This window comes from Hemitrygon akajei, chromosome 28 (genome assembly GCF_048418815.1).
Source record: "Hemitrygon akajei chromosome 28, sHemAka1.3, whole genome shotgun sequence".
NCBI lineage: Eukaryota > Metazoa > Chordata > Chondrichthyes > Myliobatiformes > Dasyatidae > Hemitrygon > Hemitrygon akajei.
Window position 1 is genome coordinate 8,966,051 of NC_133151.1, and position 21,995 is coordinate 8,988,045.

The 21,995-nt window shown below is 47.0% G+C and overlaps 2 protein-coding genes across 3 annotated transcripts in view; both read right to left on the bottom strand.

The window, feature by feature from the left end:
* Positions 1-11,777, bottom strand: part of ccs (copper chaperone for superoxide dismutase) — a 40,409-nt gene extending 28,632 nt beyond the window's left edge. Inside the window, exon 1 of one of the 2 annotated variants that reach the window (XM_073031298.1) lies at positions 11,640-11,777. In XM_073031298.1, coding sequence (XP_072887399.1) covers positions 11,640-11,669 — 30 coding nt within the window. In that variant the 5' untranslated portion in view covers positions 11,670-11,777. Of the gene's footprint in view, positions 1-68; positions 295-11,639 lie in introns of those variants that run through there. The other variant, XM_073031297.1, reaches the window with a different exon arrangement.
* Positions 8,360-16,373, bottom strand: LOC140717662 (uncharacterized). The gene is made up of 3 exons (XM_073031296.1): positions 15,857-16,373; positions 11,640-12,348; positions 8,360-9,413 (listed from the first exon to the last, which is right to left on the bottom strand). Exons 1-2 carry the CDS (start codon positions 16,194-16,196, stop codon positions 11,669-11,671), a joined length of 1,020 nt encoding a protein of 339 aa, XP_072887397.1. The 5' UTR covers positions 16,197-16,373; the 3' UTR covers positions 8,360-9,413; positions 11,640-11,668.
* Between the last annotated feature and the right edge of the window lie 5,622 nt (positions 16,374-21,995).

The window sequence follows — 21,995 nt, forward strand, 5'->3', positions numbered from 1 at the left end:
GCCTCCCCGCAGAGGACACGGGGTGCGGCCGCTCGCTATCCAGCGGCAGGAGCCTCTTTCCGCCTTACCTTGCACTCCGCGTTACCGCCTGTTGCCATGTTGAACCTCCCTTATGAACCGCCCACCGCTGACCCAGAAGTAATTCCCTTCCATTTGTCCCCATACCCTTTCTGTCCGCTCTCCGAAGATTAATTTAAGCTACACGCGTTCCTGCAAAAACACATCATCTTTTCAGAACCCCCACCCCCAAGCGTGCATAAAATTGAAAAGGCGATGCCTCTCAGCGTGGCCCTCCCTCAGTATTGCCCGTCAGCGTGGCTCTCACTCAGTGTAGTTCTCCCTCAGCATGGCCCTCCCTCAGTGTAGTTCTCCCTCAGCGTGGCTCTCACTCAGTGTAGTTCTCCCTCAGCGTGACCCTCCCTCAGTATTGCCCCTCAGCGTGGCCCTCCCTCAGTATTGCCCCTCAGCGTGGCCCTCCCTCACTGTTGCCCCTCAGCGTGGCCTTCCCTCACTGTTGCCCCTCAGTGTGGCCCTCCCCCAGTACTGCCCCTCAGTGTAGTTCTCCCACACTACTGCCTCTCAGCGTGGCCCTCCCTCACTGTTGCCCCTCAGCGTGGCCCTCCCTCACTGTTGCCCCTCAGCGTGGCCCTCCCTCACTGTTGCCCCTCAGCGTGGCCTTCCCTCACTGTTGCCCCTCAGCGTGGCCCTCCCTCACTGTTGCCCCTCAGCGTGGCCCTCCCTCACTGTTGCCCCTCAGTGTGGCCCTCAGTGTATCTCCCTCACTCAGTACTGCCCCTCAGTGTGCCCCCGACCTTGCGGCATTCCCTCATTCCTGCCCTGCAGAGTGGCAATCCAGTGAGAAAAGCAAAAATTAAACTTGAGGATAGAGCAGGAGGTGGAGGGGGTCGTGGAAAAGGGAAGACTACCTCACCACTCTCTCATATTCAACTTTCCATCCAGTCTAATCGCTCTCCAGCACCATTTAAACGTTCACGCCGACTTCGCTCACTCCCACGTATTTTAATTATTTCCAGTCTTATCCCACTCTCCCCTCACTGCAGCACCCTTTATTATCCCACCTAGCCTAATCACCCCCAGCTCCTTACTGTAATATACCAAATTTCTTCCCTCTGCACAGTCGCCCCACTCCTGCATACACACATTCACTCTAATCCCACTCAATCCAACCCCACTACCAGCTCCCTTTAAAGGGACTTGTATGATCTTGTACACTAGTCTCTGTAGCACTGAGAAACACAGGTTTTTATTAGGAGAGAGTTTGAGCAGAGGAGCCAAGTTCAAAGTAAATTTATTGTCGGAGTATACATACATATAGTGCCTTGAAAAAGTATTCAGCCCCCACAACTATTTTCTCATTTTACTGTATCGCCTTCTAAATTTATATATATATTGGAGTAGGACTTTTGTGCTAATCTAAACACTGTCCATCATGGCAAAATAAAAGAAGAAATCTGAAAACTGTCAACAATTTACAAAAATTTTTAAAAAACCCAAAATTGTGAGTCTGTAAAAAGTTTTCATCCCGTTTGGAGTAACTATGCCAATCTTCCTCAGGTGCAATATATTACCTTACCATCGCACCCAGTTTGTTGACGTAGAAATTTGGAGGATCACCTGTTTACAATGAATTCATAAGAACAAATACCCTTCTCTCTGTAGGGTCAAATTTTCAACCAGGCCGAATCAAAACTAGCATTCGAGGCAAGTCAGGGAAATGATAACAGAGGAGCACAAATCTGGGCAAGGGTAAAGACACTGAACATCAGTGCAGTCCATCATGTAAAAGTGGAAAATATATGAAACCACACCCACACTGCCTTAGGCTGCCCCTCTAAACTTAGTCACCGGTGACGAATGGGACTTGTAAGAGAGGCTACTGTGATACCAACAGACACTCTGAGTGAGCTGCAGAGACAGTGGCTGCAACTGGACATGAAGTTCATGCTCCACAATCTCTAAGCCAGGTCCTGCAGATAAAGGGGATTCACGGATCCCTGGCTAAAACAAAAAAACATATCCTTGCCTGTAAAGACTTCGCAAAGCATCACTTGGAAGATGCTCTGAAGGTCTTGAGGTCGGATGAGACTGAAGTGGAACATTTTGGCCTCAATACTAGGTAGTACATGTGGTGTAAATCTAATTCTGCGCATCAGCCAGGTAACAACATCCCTACTGTAAAGTACAGCAGAGGTAACATCGTGCTTTGGGGATGCTTTTCAGCAGCAGGGATTGGAAATCTGGGCAGGGTTGACGGAGGAAAGATGAATGCTGCCTAACAGACAGATCTTGGATTAAAAACCCGCTACCCTCTGCCAGGAAGCTTAAACTGGGGAGGAACATTGTATCATTTTTTTAAATGCATGTATGCATTTCTAAATGACAATAAACGAGGCCTGAGTGTCCTCATAATCTAATCTAAGAAAAAAAGTTTGTCTTTCAGCAGGACACTGCCACAGCAACCATGGAGTGGCTTCAAATGAAGAAAATTGATGTTCTTGAATGGCCCAGTCAGAGTCCTGACTTTAAATGGATCCCACATCCCTGGCAAGACCTCAAGATTTCTGTCTGCCGTCATTCCCCAACAAACCTGGCACAGCTTGAGCAATTTCGCAAAGAAGTATGGGCAAATCTTGCTCCATAGGACTTGTCCATAGTGCAAAGCTAATAGTGCCATATCCAAAAAGACTACTGGCTGTAATAGCTGTGAGAGGTGGTTCAACTAAGTATTAGGCAAAAGGGGTATGAATACTTCTGAACTGCAGACATTTCAGTTCTTGAATTTTTAGTTTTTCATTCTTTACAATTTAGATTTTTAGCTCTACAGTGGAAACAGGAGCATGTGATTCACAAATAGAAAAAATCTCAGTTAAGTTGCTCAAAATTCCTGGTTGGGGGGGGGTGGCTAGGTATTTTACAAGTGTCACCATATTCAAGCCTAAGATTTGTTCTCTTGTGGGCATGCTCAGTAGATCCAAGAAACAGAATAGAATCAATGAAAGACCACACCAAAAACGATCAATAAATATTAGAACATGAGATGGAGTTCTTGAAAGTGAGTCCTTAGGTTGTGGGAACAGTTCAATGATGGGGCAAATTAAGTTATCCCCGCTGGTTCAAGAGCCAGATGCTTGAGGGGTAATAACTTCCTAAACATAGTGGTGTGAGTTCTGAGGCTCCCGTACCTTATTTCTAATGGCAGCAGTGAAAAGAGAGCATGACCTGGATGGTGGAGGTCCCTGATGATGGATGCTGCTTTCCTGTAACAACGCACCGTATAGATCAGGGTAGGAATTTACCCATGACGTATAGGGCTGTATCCCCTATTTTTTTTTTTGAAGGATTTTCAGTTCAGAGGCATTCGTATTTCCCAATGCCTTTATAAGTTCCCTGTAATAATACCGATCCTTTGTGATTATGCCAGTTCTGGTCTCCACAAGAGAGATCTGATAAGATCTTGTAATTTACAAGATTATGAATTGAATTGACTTTATTTCTTACATCCTTCAACATACATGAGTAAAAATCTTTGTTATGTCTCCATCTAAATGTGCAATGCGCTATCACAGTAATTTCTAATAATTTATAATAAATAGAACAGTCAAAGTAATATAGAGTACACTCAAATCAGCACCAGTTCATCAGTCTGTTGGCCTGATGGAAAAAGCTGCCCCGGAGCCCATTGGTCCTGGCTTTTATACTGGGGTACAGCTTCCCAGATGGTAGCATCTGGAAGAGATTGTGGTTGGAATGACTTGGGTCCCCAATGATCCTACTTTGTAAATGTCCTGAATAGTGGGAAGTTCACATCTACAGATGCGCTCGGCTGTCCGCACCACTCTCTGCAGAGTCCTGCAATTGAGGGAGGTACAGTTCCCATAGCAGGCAGTGATGCAGTCAGTTAGGATGCTCTCAATCGTGCCCCTGTAGAAGGTACTTAGGATTTAGGGGCCCATAGCAAACTTGTTCAACACATAAAAACAGTATCTTTTTTTTCCATATGCATTAAAGAGAGCCTAATTTCAAAGATGTGAGGGGCAAGTTTTTTTTTACAGTGTGTGTATGTGGCTGGAATGCACTGCCTGGAGTGGTGGTATAGGCAAATGCATTAGGGCTTTCAGAGGTTTAGATAGGTATATGAATGTGAGGGAAACAAAAGGATATGGACATTGTGTAGATATTAGGGATCAGTTTAATAATTGTTGAGCATTTGATTAATAACTGGTTCAGTACTTCATTGTGGGCTGAAGGGTCTGTTCCTGTGCTTACACATATTTTTCCTTACTTTAAAAAATTGTACTTTCCAGAGAGGGTTTGCAACAAAAATTCACAAGACATTCCCTTAAATTGCAGGTTCACCTCATGCTTAAATTAATTAGCACCATCAATATTTTTCTTGTAATTGCAGTTACTTTTGCACGTTGGCCATCTTTGCAGACAGATGTATTGATATCACTGTGTTTCTTTGCATCTCTAGTGTGAATGGCCACGAGAGACAGCGCCTAAGTGCTGGGTTATGCATCAAGATCTCTTTGGGGGCTTTTGCTATTGCTTGCATGGTGGGCAGGGTTATCGGTGCTTATGAAATAGGGGAGGGGAGAGCTTCAGGTTTCCGACATTTCTATCATTCATTCTATGGATTTTGTTTCAAGGGTGTCTGTGAAGAGTAAGAATTTCAGGTTGTACACTGAATATGTTCTCTGACATTAAACTTAACTGAAAATGAATCTCAGGGTAGTACAATCATGATATACACGTACTTTGATAATAACTTTACCTTGAACTTTGATCACATCTTCCAAAACATTCATGGAAGTTAAAACTTCAACTTATGGACAGGACTTTATTCTGAAGCTGCCTGTGCCTTCTTCACTGAGCCATACTCTCTCTAATGCAATCTTAATTTTCCACTAGAGTTCAAAATTTGAAGGGAGCACACTCAAAGGGGAAGGCCTTAATTTTACAAGAAGCATAACTCTGGCAATGCGCCCACATGGTTAGCTGGTAGGAAGGACTACATCTTCCCCGTACAGCAGAATTAACTTGACTTATTTGACAGCTGATGGAATTTATTTTGGAGTTGCATTTACATTCCCCCACCCCCCCAAACAATTGTTTTAAAAATATACCCTTTTCACCCTTGTACCAGCCCCACCCAACTTTATGCAATTACCTTTGTAAAATTTACACCATGTTCTACACATGTTGCTGTTACTCCCCAGTTTATTCCTATCAACCATTTAGCATCCGAGCCTTCAGCAGTAAGCTATGGAACTCATTCTCCAAATCTCTGATGCCCCCACCCCACCCTCAAAGCTTTTCCTCCAAGAGGACCACAATGTTGTTATTGGGGTTTTGAGGCTTGTGTGCCTCAGCAATATTGGCTCGAGTCAGGGCTTTATGCTTTGGCTCTTGGTAGGGTCACCCATGCCAAACAGGGTCAAAGAGTAGAGGCCAGATTGATAGTGGTCCACTGGTCCTCCAAGTTGGGGGGGGGGGGGGGGGGTTCCAGCTCAGGGCTAACAACCCTGACTAGTAAAATTTTTATTGTTATGGAAAAAGCAATAAAGCACCCCTTCTACATCATTCCTGAGTCTCTACCCAGGACTTGCATGACCGACAGTAGTGAAAACCAAGCTACTGACGCGATGAAGGATGCCCTGAACACCGCCAGAGATGGAGGACTTCCATTGCTGTCCTAAACTCCAGCCGCATAATAGGCTGTAACATCTAAATCTTTTGAGTACTTACACTGTCCTGGTGCCACATTTTGCTTCACTGTAGAGTACCAAAGCACACTGAAGTGCGGTGTGTATTAGCGACAGCAGCTCCCAACCCAACAACCTCCACCGTCTTCTGACTTCAGAGCAGACAATAGGCCAAGTGGCCTCATTTTGCCCTCATGTCTCAGGTTTTATCATCTTTGAGGCATACTACAGGTCTCCCCTAGGCCGACAGGGTTCTATTCCTGTGAATTGTTCATGACAGCTCACAAGTTGGGAAAGGCAGCCACAAACCAAGTTTGCAGCCAGAAGATGCCCACAGCCCCAAAGCAGCTGGCCGGTCTCCCAAATGTAAGCAAGTTGGGTGCTCACACAGCCAGAGGAGGTGCTGTATCTACAATGCGTACGATTGTCCTACCATCACCACTGGGTACTAGATCTAAATTCTCAGCCGTGCTCCCAACAGCACAGTGGGAACAACTTCACTTGGACTGTAATAACTTCAACCAGCAGTTCACCACCACTTTTGATGGTGGAGATCCTGAAAAAGCAATTAAATACAAAACTGAAAGTTGCTGTATAAATGAAGACTTTTTTTTGAGAACCTGTTCGGAGATACTGTTCGCACAGGGCGTGGAACTGACCATTCTCAGCCAATAGGTAAAACTGATGTGGCAATTTGAAGCACTGTTCTCCACACCAGAACAGTAATCATTCCAGTCCAGGCATCTGCTGATGACCTTGCTTTGCACATGCTGGCATCAAATCCAAAGCTATCTATTGACAAGCTACAACATGTTCAGGTCACTGCTACACTTGTAATTAAACCCAAAAAAATGAGGAAACATCATCCCTGGCCTAGCAGCTCAACATTGGCTGCTTTAGAACTCAGTTTAAAGTTCTTAATATTCTGGACCTAGAGTACATCACAGAATCATTTTATAACTTGAGCTCTCAGGACTTCTTCCGCTGGTCTCTTAAATTTTAAACAATCCTCCTCAGAAGATAATTGGGCAGGTCAGCTTTTTTTGAGCTACTGTGGAATTCAAAACCAAAAACTATAAAGGATGCAGACTCAGTTGACACTTTTAAATGTTAGCTCAAAACCTATTTAACACTGTCTTTTACTTTCATGTTTATTTTTGTATTTCCAAGTTTGCACTGTAAAGCACTTCGCCTGAACGAAAAGTGCTTTTATCACTAGCAGAAAATTTACCACAGATTAATCCTAACAAGGTAATGCTCTGTACAAACTCCCATTTACTGTGTATCTGTAAACACTAATCAGTGAGGAGAGGCTGCCTAAGTGCAGTTATAAAGACTTCATGAACTGCAGTACGAAGGGTTTATTTGGGGGGTGGGGTGGGTTCAGCAAGTTATGTCCCAGGTCATAGAGCAAATTCTTTGCTCTTTTCCAGCAAGACCTCACCAAACAGTGCAGGTATTGCAGTAGGGTGCCAGTCCAAACATTTACACACAAGCTCTGAAATGGGGGCTAATGTGTTACCAACTGAGCTGATCTCATACCCCCCCCCCACCCCACAATTTCAATAGGTCAAGCCCATGAATTAAGAGGGACAGCGTGACAGGGTGAAAGCACTGAGCTCTGAGAACCAGACAGCCCACAGGTAAGCGCCCAGCAGACTACCATTGTAAGTGAAAACACACACAAATAAATATTTCAGATTAGTTTTATTGAATCTTAGCTACAGGTTAAATTACAAATACCCCTGCCCATCCCTTCCAAATCTAATTTCAGACACTGGTTTTAGGGTAGGCAATTACACAAAACTACTAAATAATTTCTCATGCTATAGGTAAATTAAATGAACCTTATTTTTTTTAATAATTTGTAATACCAGAAAGGACATATGAGCGCGCCTCCCCTAATCCCATTCCTTTACGATCCCCACCCACCATCCCAAAAAAACGTTTGCAGTTTCTTTTGCAACCTTCCCGCCGCCAAAGGCACTAACAGAGGGATGCTAACAGCTCTCCAGCACAGACGGAACAGGTACAGTCAGTGCCAGAAGGCTGGTCAACCTCAGGGGACAATGTGACCGAACACAACCCTCTCACTCCCACACACACAGTTTACAAGTGCACACACAGTGGAACTTTCTACCGCACACAACACAGTATACGTCCGCACTGGGCCAATGGGGAACGAGAGTTGCTTTTTATAGCTCCCTCTCAGATGACTGCACATTAACAAAGAAAACAGGAAACGCACCACATGCACGCACGCACACACACGCACGCGTACACGGGAAGAGCCCAGAAAAGATGCAGTGTCCTCTTACAGCATATCAGATTCAGAAATATGCCTCTTGCCCTCTTGTCAACTGTTGCCCCTAGCAAACAAGCTGCTGGAATAAATAGTAACCCTGGTCAAAATTCTGCTGCTTTTCCCATTGTGCCAGCAGTTTTCGGACTGATTAGATCACCCATAATCCAGATTAAAGTGAGATGGGATGGGGAAGGTGGGGGGGGGGGGGGAGCACTCCCTGGAGAAGGTGGACCACACAACGGCATCAATGAACCTTACTGACACTGTGCAGGTCATCCACACACCCCACCCCTGACTGACCCCCACCACCAGCTCTCCACCTCCCCTGCCCAACTCTCACTCCACGAGTCCAGAGGCTGCAGAGAAACAAGAGTGACAAGGAAAACAAAAAACAAATAGAACACAAGCACAGGTGGATCAACTACTCCTGTGCAACCCAGGGACTGGACCAACTGTGGCAACATGTTAGGTATGGCTGAGACAAATGGGGAAGGAGAGAGTGACAGAAAAGCTACTCTTTTCTTTTATATCAATTGTGGTGGCGGTATGATTCAGAAGCGACGAATATTTAAAAGGGGAAGCCTGCTCTGCTTCACCATGCAATCGCCAAACTGGAGGACTGAGTGACCGTGCCAACTGCAAGCACAAGAGGGGTCCCGTGGGGACAAAGGATGGCCGGAGGAATGGCTGGAATCCCAGCTAGTTTCAAGCACCAGAGGCCCAAGGGTCAGCTCCGAGCTTCTGAACCCCAGGCAACAAGGTGCCACAGCAAGAGCAGCTCATCACTCCTCCCAAAGCTGCCCACCTACAGGCAGTAAAGGGGCTGCGAACCCATGTCCACCCATCACTACTTGAGGGGCCTGCATGGTGAGTAAATGGAACAGGCTCCCCCCCCCCTTTAAAAAGTGCTGGGAAGTAGTTACTGAAGGCGCCTTTTTTTGCCAACTTGCATTCAGACAGCAGATTTGTAGGACTTGTACGGAGAGATTTTTTTTCCGGAAGGGGGTAGGGATTGGGTTTGGGTGCAGGGTGATGTCCGGAAACGGAACAAAAAAATAAAACCCCTGGCACAGCATCCAATCACATTCAGGGAGAGAGATAAGCGTCAAGTGTGTTCACATAACCTACGGATCACACGGTGGAGCTGCAGAGATTATATGTTTTGAGAAAGAGAGAAAGATATAATATATATAATTTTTTTTTGTTTAAATGCCACGGCGCTGTTCGTGCCACGATCGCGCGGGTCGTGTATTCGTCTGGAGAGAGCAAACTTCCGGTCGGACGGCGGCGGCGGCGGCGGAGGAGGAGGAGGAGGAGGAAATCGTCGGTTCATTGGGCAATAGTGGGTTTCGGTGGAATAAGCGTAGCCGTACTGATCATACCTAAGAGAAAAAGCACATCATGTCAATACAGAGAGGGCGGCAAGGAAAGACGCTCACGCATTCACCGAGGGAGAGGGCGCAGGGGGAGGAGGCAAGCTAGAAGTGAGCACAGTGGGGATTAATATAACAGGGCTCTGTGGGGAGGGAGGGTCACTTAACAATTTGAAAATTCATCTCTTGCCAATGAAGCACGGACTTTGAGGTGAGGACATGGTGTTCGGCCAGGTTTTGTGATGGTATCTGGGGCCATAAATGACCAAAGATGGTGCAGTAAGCACCCCAGCACCCACTTCCCCCACCCAGTCACTCTGGTTCACAAGTCACCTCTTCCACTCTTAAACCAACAGTGGTGGGGGTTCACCTTTTTTTTTTAACCCTGACAACCTGCTGTAAGGCAATTAGGAACACCACTCTTTCACACCTACATCCCTCTCCGGAATAGGCATCTACCATCCTCAACGTCTCTGAATGGCATATGGTTCAGGGATAATCTGAAATCATCCAGGAGGGAGCCACCACCCCTCCACCACCTTTGAGTCCACACCTCCAGTAGACACTGTCAAAGATGCAGAGATCCAGACCATTTGCGTGACACAGAGAATATAGAGGGATGTTTTACAGAAGCAGGCCCTTGGCACAACGCACAAAACCCACCAGCACCACAAACATGGGTGAAGCAGCCTCTGGTAGATGATCTAAAGCAGCCACAACCCTCAATGAAGAAAATGCAAGAACGGAGATGGCTCATCCCTTCCATCAAAAGGACACCAGGTGATCCCACCTACAACTATGGCAGGGCTGCAAACAGCACGTCAGTCTCTCCCAAGGCCTGGCAATCTCTTTCTTACACACCCAATGTGTAAGAACAGGGGAAACAGTGACGGTAATCTCTAAAGGGGCTCTAAATCTAGCCCAAGGCACAAGTTAAAAATCGAACAGGAGTATAACTAAAGCGTCTGCCTACTCAAGATATCGACCGTTTATTCTTACTTGTTCATCACCGTTCAGGATGACAGGATCCCGGGAAACATGATGCAGATGTAACTCAGCAACTGGGTGATTTTCCAAGACAGGCACACTTATCAGACAAGGTATATACATCAGCCTTTTAGAATCAAAAAGGGGATATTCACATTCAGAATTAAACCAGTCTGAGGAAAGACGGCGAGAGCATCGAAGGCTAATGACCTGACACTCTGTGAATGGATTCATTGCAGAAGAATGGGGTCCAGGCCAATTAAGCCAGTGCCACGTACTTGTGGGAATTTTATTACCGCAAGAAAGCTACTGGGATATCAGGGATGTCTGAAGTTGTGACACATAGAAAAAGTTTAAAGATTGGGATTGAGTCAGATTCCATTTGGGTCACTTTCATAAGACTGTGTTCTCAATAAATGCAGATCTGGGATGTGGCGATGGGGAGGGGCAGTGGTGTCTCTGCACAGTGAACTGTCCTGTCCTGTCCTCAACAGTGCAATTAAATTACCAAATCAATGTTTGTGCTAGCACGCAAGTTCATGGCATCGCAGAATAATCTAACACAGTGTTCGCAATGACTCCCAAAGGGGCACCCATCATCCTGATCCTGTTCTTTGCCTGTGATTATTTATAATTTCACTCCTCGCCAAATGTTCTTCGTAAAGTTACTGACTTTGCTTTGGGGTCACAGATTTGACTGCTCTCCCGAACTTGGAATGTCTGTCAAAGCTCTGCTTCAGAGGTAATTCCCACCTTCAATATCCTAGTAAATGTCCACTTACAGCTTTGTTAACCCCAACGTTCTCTGCTGCTCGGGGTGAGGACGGGAGGGTTCCCCTCCAGTCACGCAATGGCTCTGTAGCAGGCTTGGCATTTGCATGCGATGGCTACGATTGGTTAACGATCCAAAATCGTCAATCTGCAGCGGGGGTGGAAAGCCAACACGTCCTCCTTTAGCCTAATCTTATGACAAACGTCCTCTGGGGCCTTTACACAGGCAGTGTCCAAATCAAGGATTCGAGAAACTCACAAACAATACATGTTCCCGGTAACATTCATCCAAATCCAAACAGGGAGGGCACCATTCCCACAGATGCATTCTCAAAGTAGATAAAAAGGGGAAGGGGACACCCAACCCTGTTTCAGAGATAATCTCATTTTTAAAATTTCTCCCCAGCAACTCCTCGCCCGCCCCAACCGCCGCGCAACGCGCCACTCCGCGCCAGCGCCAAGTTCTGCGTTACTTACTGCGGAGCCCACAGGATGCCTGGGTGGCATTACTGCTCCGTCACCTGGGCAGTCCCAAGGGAAGAGTCTTCAACGGGTGCCACCGTATTCCACGCAGCAGCAGTGACATAAACGACATTATTCGCAGCCGAGGCCGCCACGCTCTCCCCTGTCCCCACTGCGGAAGTGAGGGCGGCGTGCCCTGCCGCCGCCGCCGCCTGCTTGCGGGCTACGGCTATGTACCTAAGGCTTTCGTCCATGTACTTCTCTGTTTGATATTTTGGCACCGTGAGCGGCGAGAGGCGGGTGCGCTCGTACAGGGAGTTGTTAGTGGTGGTCACTGCAGACGAGGTAAGACGATTAGGGCTCCTCTCTCTTCCGTAATCGAGAGTCGCGTAACCAGCGGCAGTAGTGGCCGTCTGGTAATCTTCGTAATAGTCGTAATAGGAGCCGTGACCATAGTCGTAGTCGTAATAGGAGTAGTAAGAGGGGTAGTACTGGGACGCCAGCTGGTACTGGCTGTACTGATTGAGGCGCAGCGAGTGGCAATCTCGAGCTTGGTGGCCCTGCCTCCCGCAGCGCTGGCACACTTCCCGCTGCCCGCCAGATTTCCCGTAGGTGGACCTGGAGAGCTGCACCCTCAGCTTGTTGCCGAGGAACTCCTGGCCATCTAGGCTGGCTATTGCTTTGATCGCATCTTCCTCTTTTTCCATGTGGACAAAGGCATAATCTGAAAAACAGGAGGAAGGAGAGTTACATTCGCATCTCGGAAAACAGCACTGGCACCCAATCGCTGCCCAAAGAGGTTGCTGTTTGCAGTCATGACAGCGCGACACAGCAGCGCTAAACCTCCGCTTTGACACACAAGGGTGCCTAGTCACCTTCAGTTACTTATTCTCTTTCATGATCTTTCACGATCGGATCGAGACGCTATCCAGGCTGAAAACTGGATAAGTACGTGGCAGACAATAGTAATTTCTGACCAGAGTTCACCTTGAAATGGGGCAGGTACAATGGTACGATTTAAAAAGCACCGGGATACTGTGAGGGGGGGATCTGGGTCGAATGCAGGAAATTGAGATCAGATTGTGATTTGTCATGGACTCATTGGGCCCTATGCCTCTGCGAGTTTGACACCATCTGACCGGGAGCTCAGTGAACGAACCGTGGCCAACAGAGCTGCTCAGCACCCCATCCACTACCGTAAACCCTCACTCCAATCCACATCCCCCTCACAGAGAGGCTTCAGTGGGAATCAGCTACAAAAGCGTGGGGATGTATCGGTTAGTGGAAGCCGTTACAGCTCAGTCAATTCCAGAGATTATACGTTATCCCTGTAGCTTCGTGGATTCCTCCCACATTCCAAAGAGATACTGGTTAGTAGGTTAATTCATCCTGGACAGCGGGACTCTTTGGAATGGAAGGGCCAGTTCCACGCTAAACTAAAGCATACTACAATGTGGCAGTAAATACAGCTGCTGCCATATGGTGCCAGTGAACCGAGGCTCAATCCTCACTGCAGGGACTGTTTGGAGTTTTCATGCCTTCTCGGGTACTGCACCAAGTTTCCCGAAGTGCCCCGATTCCGTCTCACACCAAAGATGTGCATTTTGCTCGGTTAACGCACCTCTGCAAGTTGTGCCCAATGTGTGGGCAGGTGGTAGAATATGAGAGGAGGCAGGAGAGAGGAGAATCAATAAGGATGTGTGTTGGGGGGGGCAGTTGGGGAACATAAGCAGGACTAACCAACGTTAGCGCTAATGGCTCAGTGTAGATGTGATGGGCCAGTATATATTCCACTAAGAGAAAAGTAGTCATCCTTTAATTCTTTCTACATCAGTCTGCAGTGCTGAAAGGTCAACAAGCAATATCACACACCATCCCAAGTAACAAACTACTACTTCTATGATTTTTGGCTTTGAACCTACCTAACAATACTATGGACATTATTATTGTGTCTGTTGAAGGGTCTTGGCCTGTACTTCTCTTCCATTAACGATGCCTGGTGTGCTGAGTTCCTCCAGCATTTTGTGAGTGTTGATCGGACTTCCAGCGTCTGCAGATTTTCTCGTTTGTGCTTGGACTAGTACAGGTGTACCTTCACTGGAGAATCTTAAGTGATCCTAGCAGTAACCCTGGGGCAATTGACTGGGAAATAATACATCTAACAACAACACCCTTTGCAAGAATGAATGGAATGGACCTGACACATTCCCTAAATGTAGTCAACCACACGTTTTCACACGTCCCAAATTACAGGAAGGATATTAATAAGGTTGAAAGAGTGCAGAGAAGGTTTACAAGGATGTTGCCGGGACTTGAGAAACTGAGTTACAGAGGAAGGCTGAATAGGTTAGGACTTTATTCCCTGGAGCGTAGAATGAGGGGAGATTTGATAGAGGTGTATAAAATTATGATGGGTATAGATAGAGTGAATGCAAACAGGCTTTTTCCACTGAAGCTAAGGGAGAAAAAAAAACCAGAGGACAAAGGGTGAAGGGGAAAAGTTTAAAGGGAACATGGGGGGGGGGGGCTTCTTCACACAGAGTGGTGGAGTGTGGAATGAGCTAGTAAATGCGGGCTCACTTTTAACATTTAAGAAAAACTTGGGACAGGTACATGGATGAGAGGGGTATGGAGGAATATGGGCCAGGTGCCGGTCAGTGGGACTAGGCAGAAAAATGGTTCAGCACAGCCAATAAGGACCAAAAGGCCTGTTTCTGTGCTGTAATGTTCTATGGTTCCACTAAGCCCATGTCATCCTATAAAGCCTGTAAGACATAGGAACTCATTTAGGCCATTCAACCCATTATCGGCTCCACCATTGCATCACGGCTGATTTATTATCCCTTCCAAACCTACTTTTCTGATTTCTCCCCATAAGCTACGATGTCCTTACTAATCAAGAACGTCATTGCCCTTGAATGGAAAATCCTACAAAAGGTAGTGGATCTGACTCAGTTCATCTCGGGTTAAAGTCCTCCCAGCAACTGAGCACATCTACTTGAAACGTTGCTGTAGAAAAGCAGCATCCATCTTCAGAGACCCCCCCAGGCCATGCTCTCTTCTCTCTGCTGCCTTCAGGTAGAAGGTACAAGAGCCTCAGGGCTCGCACCACCAGGTTCAAGAACAGTTACTACCCCTCAACCATCAGGTAGAAGGTACAGGAGCCTCAGGACTCGCACCACCAGGTTCAGGAACAGTTACTACCCCTCAACCATCAGGTAGAAGGTACAGAAGCCTCAGGGCTCGCACCACCAGGTTCAGGAAGTTACTAGATAGATAGATAGATACTTTATTCATCCCCATGGGGAAATTCAGCTTTTTTTCCAATGTCCCATACACTTGTTGTAGCAAAACTAATTACATACAATACTTAACTCAGTAAAAAATATGATATGCATCTAAATCACCATCTCAAAAAGCATTAATAATAGCTTTAAAAAGTTCTTAAGTCCTGGCGGTAGAATTGTAAAGCCTAATGGCATTGGGGAGTATTGACCTCTTCATCCTGTCTGAGGAGCATTGCATCGATAGTAACCTGTTGCTGAAACTGCTTCTCTGTCTCTGGATGGTGCTATGTAGAGGATGTTCAGAGTTTTCCATAATTGACCGTAGCCTACTCAGCGCCCTTCGCTCAGCTACCGATATTAAACTCTCCAGTACTTTGCCCACGACAGAGCCCGCCTTCCTTACCAGCTTATTAAGACGTGAGGTGTCCCTCTTCTTAATGCTTCCTCCCCAACACGCCACCACAAAGAAGAGGGCGCTCTCCACAACTGACCTATAGAACATCTTCAGCATCTCACTACAGACATTGAATGACGCCAACCTTCTTAGGAAGTACTACCCCTCAACTCTTGAACTAATGAACTCCACTCACTCGCCCCATAATTAAGATGCTCTCCCAACTGATTATCTCACTTTAAAGACTCTTTATCTCATGTTCTCGTTATTTATTGCTATTTTCATTCGCACAGTTTGGTGTCTTCTGCACTCTGGTCGATCTTTCACTTATCTTGTTAAAGCTACAGATGACCTTTAGATTCTAAAAGGAACTCAGCGTTGTACAGGCACTTTTGGTGATAAAGATTTACACAGAACGGCCTCATTCTCCCTTTGACCTGCAATGGAGGTCCGGCTGCGTGACGTGATGACGTCACGGGAATCCCTTCTATTTCTCCGCCGGGCTCTCGGAGGCCCGAGGCCTACCTGCACCTCCCATCCCCGCCCCTCACCTTTGACGATGTCGCACTCGACCACGCGGCCGTACTCCTCGAACTTGGCCCGCAGCTCCTGGTTGCTGCAGCTGGCCGCCAGGTTGCCCACGTAGACCTTGGTGACGGCGGCGGAGATCGGGGGCTTAGGCCGCGACTCGGCCACGTTGAGCTTCTGGCCGTGCAGCTCGTACTGGTTGAGGGCGGCGATGGCCTGCGCCGCCTCCTCGGGGCTGTCCATGTGCACGAAGCCGTAGTGCCGGATGATATCGCACTCCCGCACCGTGCCATAGTACTCGAAGAGCGTACGCAACTCCTCCACCGTGCCCTCAGTCGGGATATTGCCCACAAAGATCTTCATTCTGCTCTCTATGCCTCCCCTTCCCTTTCTACTGTAATCGCTTTCTCCAAACACCTCTCGCCTCGCGTATTTATGTTTAAAGCGTTTGTTTTATTTTGAATAGAGCGCGACGATGCTGCCCCCCTACTCCACAAAATGGCGCCGGTCCCAACGTTCGCCCAGGCAGTTGGAGTGGGAGGGGACGGCTCCCTTTAAATGATGGCGCTCTCGGCCAATCAGAACCGGAGTACCGTCCCGCCGTCGGATGGGCAGCCAATCGTGTTGCGATATTCCCCACTGTTGGTCTCCAAATCCCGCCCGCTCGCTCTCGCGCAGCTACATCCGGCGGAAAGGGGCGGGACACACTGTCCCCTTTCTGCAGCGCGGATTGGACGCGCTGCGTGACCACGCGTGCTCCCATTCGCTCACGTACTTTTCACTCGCGTCAGCCATAATTTTTGTGTTGGAAGGATTCGGGGTTGGGGAGGGCTATTTAGATTAAAACTTTTATGTATGAAACAGCTTCTGATGATTTTGAAGTGCGAGAATCGAAGAATTCGTACACGGAGGGGTAAGGACAAGTGACGAGGCTTTCGGTGGGATCGCTGGTCAAAGGTGAGAGGTCAGAAGTCTCACATGACCGTCCATCTGGTAAATGCATGGAGAGTTTTTCAAGTGACGTCACGGATAGTTGTCAAGCCACGCCATTACTCTGCTTTTCTAGACAGGATTTTCACTTTGTTTGAACCCTACCCCGCCTTTGTATTACTTTATACCCCCTGGCCCCATTACTCCTGTCACCAATGTCTCCCTGCCTCTGGTTCCCCACCTTCATTCCATGGTGCACTGCCATCTCCTATCAAAGTTCACCTTCCTCAACTCTTTATAAACACAAGGGGGTGTATGGGGTGTCAGGGAGGGGTAGCATATCTGGTGGGGGTACATGTCGCATCCTTTTCAGGTGGTTTGTCCAGCTTGGGTCCCCACCTGGTACTCAGCTCAAACCTGAGGCTTCCGTAGCTTTTTGCGTGCGACAGAGGCCGCACCCCGGGCAACGGCTTCGATGAGCCAGCTAAACCAGGTGAGGGTAGCCGACGGGTCTCAAACCCGCGGTGAGATAGGGAGTTGTCTATCCCAGCATGTGAAGACAGACTCCGGAGGATTGTGCGGACGAGACCAATGGAAAGTCCGACGGTCAAGAAGCCGGTCTCTGCAAGCGTCGTGGAACGTGTAGAGCACGACAAGACACAGAGGACGTCCTGGTCATCCACTGCGCCTAGTCCCGTCCCCAGCCATCTCGACTCTTGTCTTGCCACTGGATCCAGATGGGAATTGGAAAGAGAGAGTGAGGCGGACGCTGCACAATTCTCCTTCACTTAAATCCAAATCAAGCACTGGTCTCTACACCATCAAAGCTGGTGGTGGCGTGGTGGCGTCAGCGCTGGACTTCAGGGCGAGAGGTCCCGAGTTTGAATCCGAACGGTTCCCTAGTACGCTCTCCATCCGTGCTGGGTTGAGTGTTGAGCTAGCAACTTGACCTAGCAACTAATGGTGTCGAGGTCTTCATCGACGATGATGGACGAACAACACACACACAAAGTGCTGGATGAGCTCAGAGGGTTGACGAGACATAGAGCAGAATTGGGCCATTCAGCCCGTCAAGTCTGCTCCGCCATTTCATCATGCCTGATCCCAGAGGCGGCCAAGTCCGTCGGTATACTTAAGGCAGAAGTTGGAAACAGAATCAGGTGAGAAGCCAGGTGTATGGGGTTGAGTGAGATCCAGGATCAGCCATGCTGGATTGGCGGAGCAAACTCGATAACGCTTCACGGTACCGGCGACACGGGTTCAATTCCAGCCGCTGCCTGTAAGGAGTTTGTACGTTCTCCCCTGTGACTGCGTGGGTTTCCTCCCACAGTCCAACAACGTAGCAGTTGGTAGATAAATTGGTCGGTGTAAATTGTACCGTGATTAGGCCACGACTAAGTCGGGAGGTTGCTGGACAGTGGGGCTCGAAGGGCCGATTCCGCACTCTATCTCAATAAGTAAATTATCTTTGACTGATCTTCTAGAATCCAAACGGTATTTATGACAATTTGGTAATTTCCAAAACTATTTTCCCCAATTCCACATACATTTAATCATGTGGAATTTTAATTCCCTAACCAGTCATGGTGAGATCACTGGACGAAAGTTCTGACCGACCGTCTGTTCGGTAGATGTCACTGTTGTCCCAGTTCGGGTACTGAGACCTGCATCTCAGTCCATCCTGTAGAGTTCTGAAGACCAGACCTCCTATTCCCTTCGTTTTCTATTCTCTCCCGAACTTAATGACAACGCTCCGCTTCGTAGATCGGTGGATCACACTAAATCCTCTTTATTCGCAAGAAATAATGAATACTGTAGATAATGAAGAAAGACCTTTTTCTCTGAGTCCAGACATGCTGGTGGGACTCAACAACTCAAGTAGTATCTACCTAAGGAGGGAATTAAAAAGGCGATGTTGTGGGCCGAGCCTCTTCATCACGACCAGGCAAAAACATTCAAAAGTTCAAAGTAAATTTATTATCAAAGTACATATATGTCAGCATATGCAACCCCGAGATTCATTTTCTTGCAGGCATACTCAATAAATCCATAATAGAATAATGACCATATTATTATATAAAGACCGCACTGACTTGGACATTCAAGCAGTGTGCAAAAGACAACAAACTATGCAAATTCAAAAAGAAATAATAATAATGATACTGAATAAATATTGAGAACATGAAATAACGAGTCCTTGAAAGTGATTCCGCAGGTTGTGGAAATAGTTTGGTACTGGGGCAAGCAAAGTTCTCCTCTTTGGTCCAGTAACCAGCTCGACTCACTCTAGGCAGGTGCCAACTCCAACATTCACAAATCAGAGACCACCTCACAAATAACCACTTTGGAACTGATCTCCAGTTCAGCAGATTACCTGAAACAACATTGCGTCCACTTTAAAACACAGAAAGCAAAGCGACTCTGTCTCACAAAATGGAGGATGTAAGACAGCTTTGCAAAATGGCAGCCTCTGTCTCATAGAACGGTAGAAAACTTACAGCACAATACAAGCCCTTCAGCCCACAATGCTGTGCAGAACTTGAACTTACTTTAGAAATTACCTAGGATTACTTTTTGTAATTACTTTAGAAATAGCCCTCTATATTTCTATACTCCATGTATCCATCCAAGAGTCTCTTAAAAGACCCTATTGTATCCGCCTCCACCACTGTTGCCGGCAGCCCATTCCACGCACTCACCACTCTTGTGTAAAAAAACTTACCCCTGACATCTCCTCTGTACCTACTTCAAAACACCTTAAAACTGTGCCCTCTCGTGCTAGTCATTTCAGCCCTGGAAAAAAACCTCTGATCATCTTCTACACCTCTATCAGGTCACCTCTCACCCTCCATCACTCCAAGGAGAACAGGCTGAGTTCACTCAACCTATTCTCATAAGGCATGCTCCCAAGTCCAGGCAACATCCTTGTAAATCTCCTCTGCACCCTTTCTATGGTTTCCACATCCTTCCTGTAGTGAGGCGACCAGAACTGAGGACAGTACTGCAAGTGGGGTCCTATATAGCTGCAACATTACCTCTCAGCTCTTGAACTCAATTCCAGGATTGATGAAGGCCAATACACCGTATGCCTTCTTAACCACAGAGTCAACCCGCGTAGCAGCTTTGAGTGTCCTATGGACTCGGACCCCAAGATCCCTCTGATCCTCCACACTGCCAAGAGTCTTATCATTAATACTATATTCTCCCATCATATTTGACCGACCAAAATGAACCACCTCACTTTTATCTGGGTTGAACTCCATCTGCCACTTCTCAACCCAGTTTTGCATCCTATTGATGTCCCGCTGTAACCTCTGACAGCCCTCCACACTATCCGCAACACCCCCAACCTTTGTGTCATCAGCAAATTTACTAACCCATCCCTCCACTTCCTCATCCAGGTCAGTTGAAAAAATCACAAAGAGTGGGGGTTCCCAGAACAGATCCCTGAGGCACACCACTGGGTCACCAACCTCCATGCAGAACATGACCAGTCTACAACCACTCTTTGCCTTCTGTGGGCAAGCCAGTTCTGGATCCACAAAGCAATGTCCCCTTGGATCCCACACTGCCTTACTTTCTCAATAAGTGTTGCATGGGGTACCTTATCAAATGCCTTGCTGAAATATCTATACACTACTTCTGCTGCTCTACCTTCATCGATGTGTTTAGTCAAATCCTCAAAAAATTCAATCGAGCTGTAAGGCATGACCTGCTTTTGACAAAGCCATGCTGACTATTCCTAATCATATTATGCCTCTCCAAATGTTCACAAATCCTGCCTCTCAGGATCTTTTCCATCAACTTCCCAACCACTGAAGTAAGACTCACTGGCCTATAATATCCTGGGCTATCTCCAAGTACATGGCAGGAACAAAGTCAATTGATCTGTCTGCTTCGATTGGCTAGACCCATTTGAGTTCAATGTTTTCTTCAATATTTTAAATCCACCATGGCCAACACCTTACTCCACTCCATTACCTACAGGTCATGCAACACACACAAAATGCTGGTGAAACACAGCAGGCCAGGCAGCATCTATAGGAAGAAGCACAGTCCATGTTTTGGGCCGAGACCCTTCATCAGGACTAACTGAAAGAAGAGATAGTAAGAGATTTGAAAGTGGGAGGGGGAGGGAGAGATCCAAAATGATAGGAGAAGACAGGAGGGAGAATGCTGAAGATAAGAGCTGGAAAGGTGATTGGCGAAAGTGATACAGAGCTGGAGAAGGGAAAGGATCATGGGACGGGAGGCCGAGGGAGAAAGAAAGGGGGAGGGGAGCACCAGAGGGAGATGGAGAACAGGCAAGGAGTAATTGTGAGAGGGACAGAGAGAGAGAGAAAAAAAAGTGAAAAAATAATAAATAAATAAACAAACAAACAAACAAATAAATAAATAGATAAATAAATAAGGGATGGGGTAAGAAGGGATGGAGGGGCATTAACAGAAGTTAGAGAAATCAATGTTCGTGCAATCAGGTTGGAGGCTACCCAGCCGGTATATAAGGTATTGTTCCTCCAACCTGAGTGTGGCTCCATCTTGACAGTAGAGGAGGCCATGGATTGACATATCAGAATGGGAATGGGACCTTTACCTACAGGTCCTGCTCTCTTCTAGCTGCCGCCACCAGGAAGACGGTGTAAGTGCGTCACAGCACCTCTCAACCATCAGGTTCTTGAACCAGAGAGGATTAACTTCACTCAACTTAATTCGTCCCATCGTTGATATGTTCCCACAACCAATGGACTCACTTTCAAGAACTCTTCATGTAATTCAGAATCAAAATCAGGTTTAATATCACCGGCATTTGTTGTGAAATTTGTTAACCTTATGGCAGCAGGACAATGTAATACATAATAAATAAATATGAAGATAAAAAATACTGAGTTATGTTAAGTATATATCTGTCTATTAAATAGTTAAGTTAAAATAAGTAGTGCAAAAACAGAAATAATAAAAGTGAGGCATTGCTCACGGGTTCAATGTCCGTTCAGAAATCGGATGGCAGAGGGGAAGAAGCTGTTCCTGAATCGTTGAGTGGGTGCCTTCAGGCTCCTGTACCCCCTCCCTGATGGCAGAGGGGAAGAAGCTGTTCCTGAATCGTTGAGTGTGTGTCTTCAGGCTCCTGTACCTCCTCCCTGATGGCAGAGGGGAAGAAGCTGTTCCTGAATCGCTGAGTGTGTGTCTTCAGGCTCCTGTACCTCCTCCCTGATGGCAGAGGGGAAGAAGCTG

What these genes read in the sequence shown, in the direction of transcription:
- LOC140717662 (XM_073031296.1), bottom strand. Translation starts at nt 16,196, where the DNA reads ATGAAGATCTTTGTGGGCAATATCCCGACTGAGGGCACGGTGGAGGAG. An exon ending in CGAGTGCGACATCGTCAAAG is followed by an intron (nt 12,349 to 15,856) that starts GTGAGGGGCGGG and finishes CCTGTTTTTCAG; the next exon opens with ATTATGCCTTTGTCCACATG.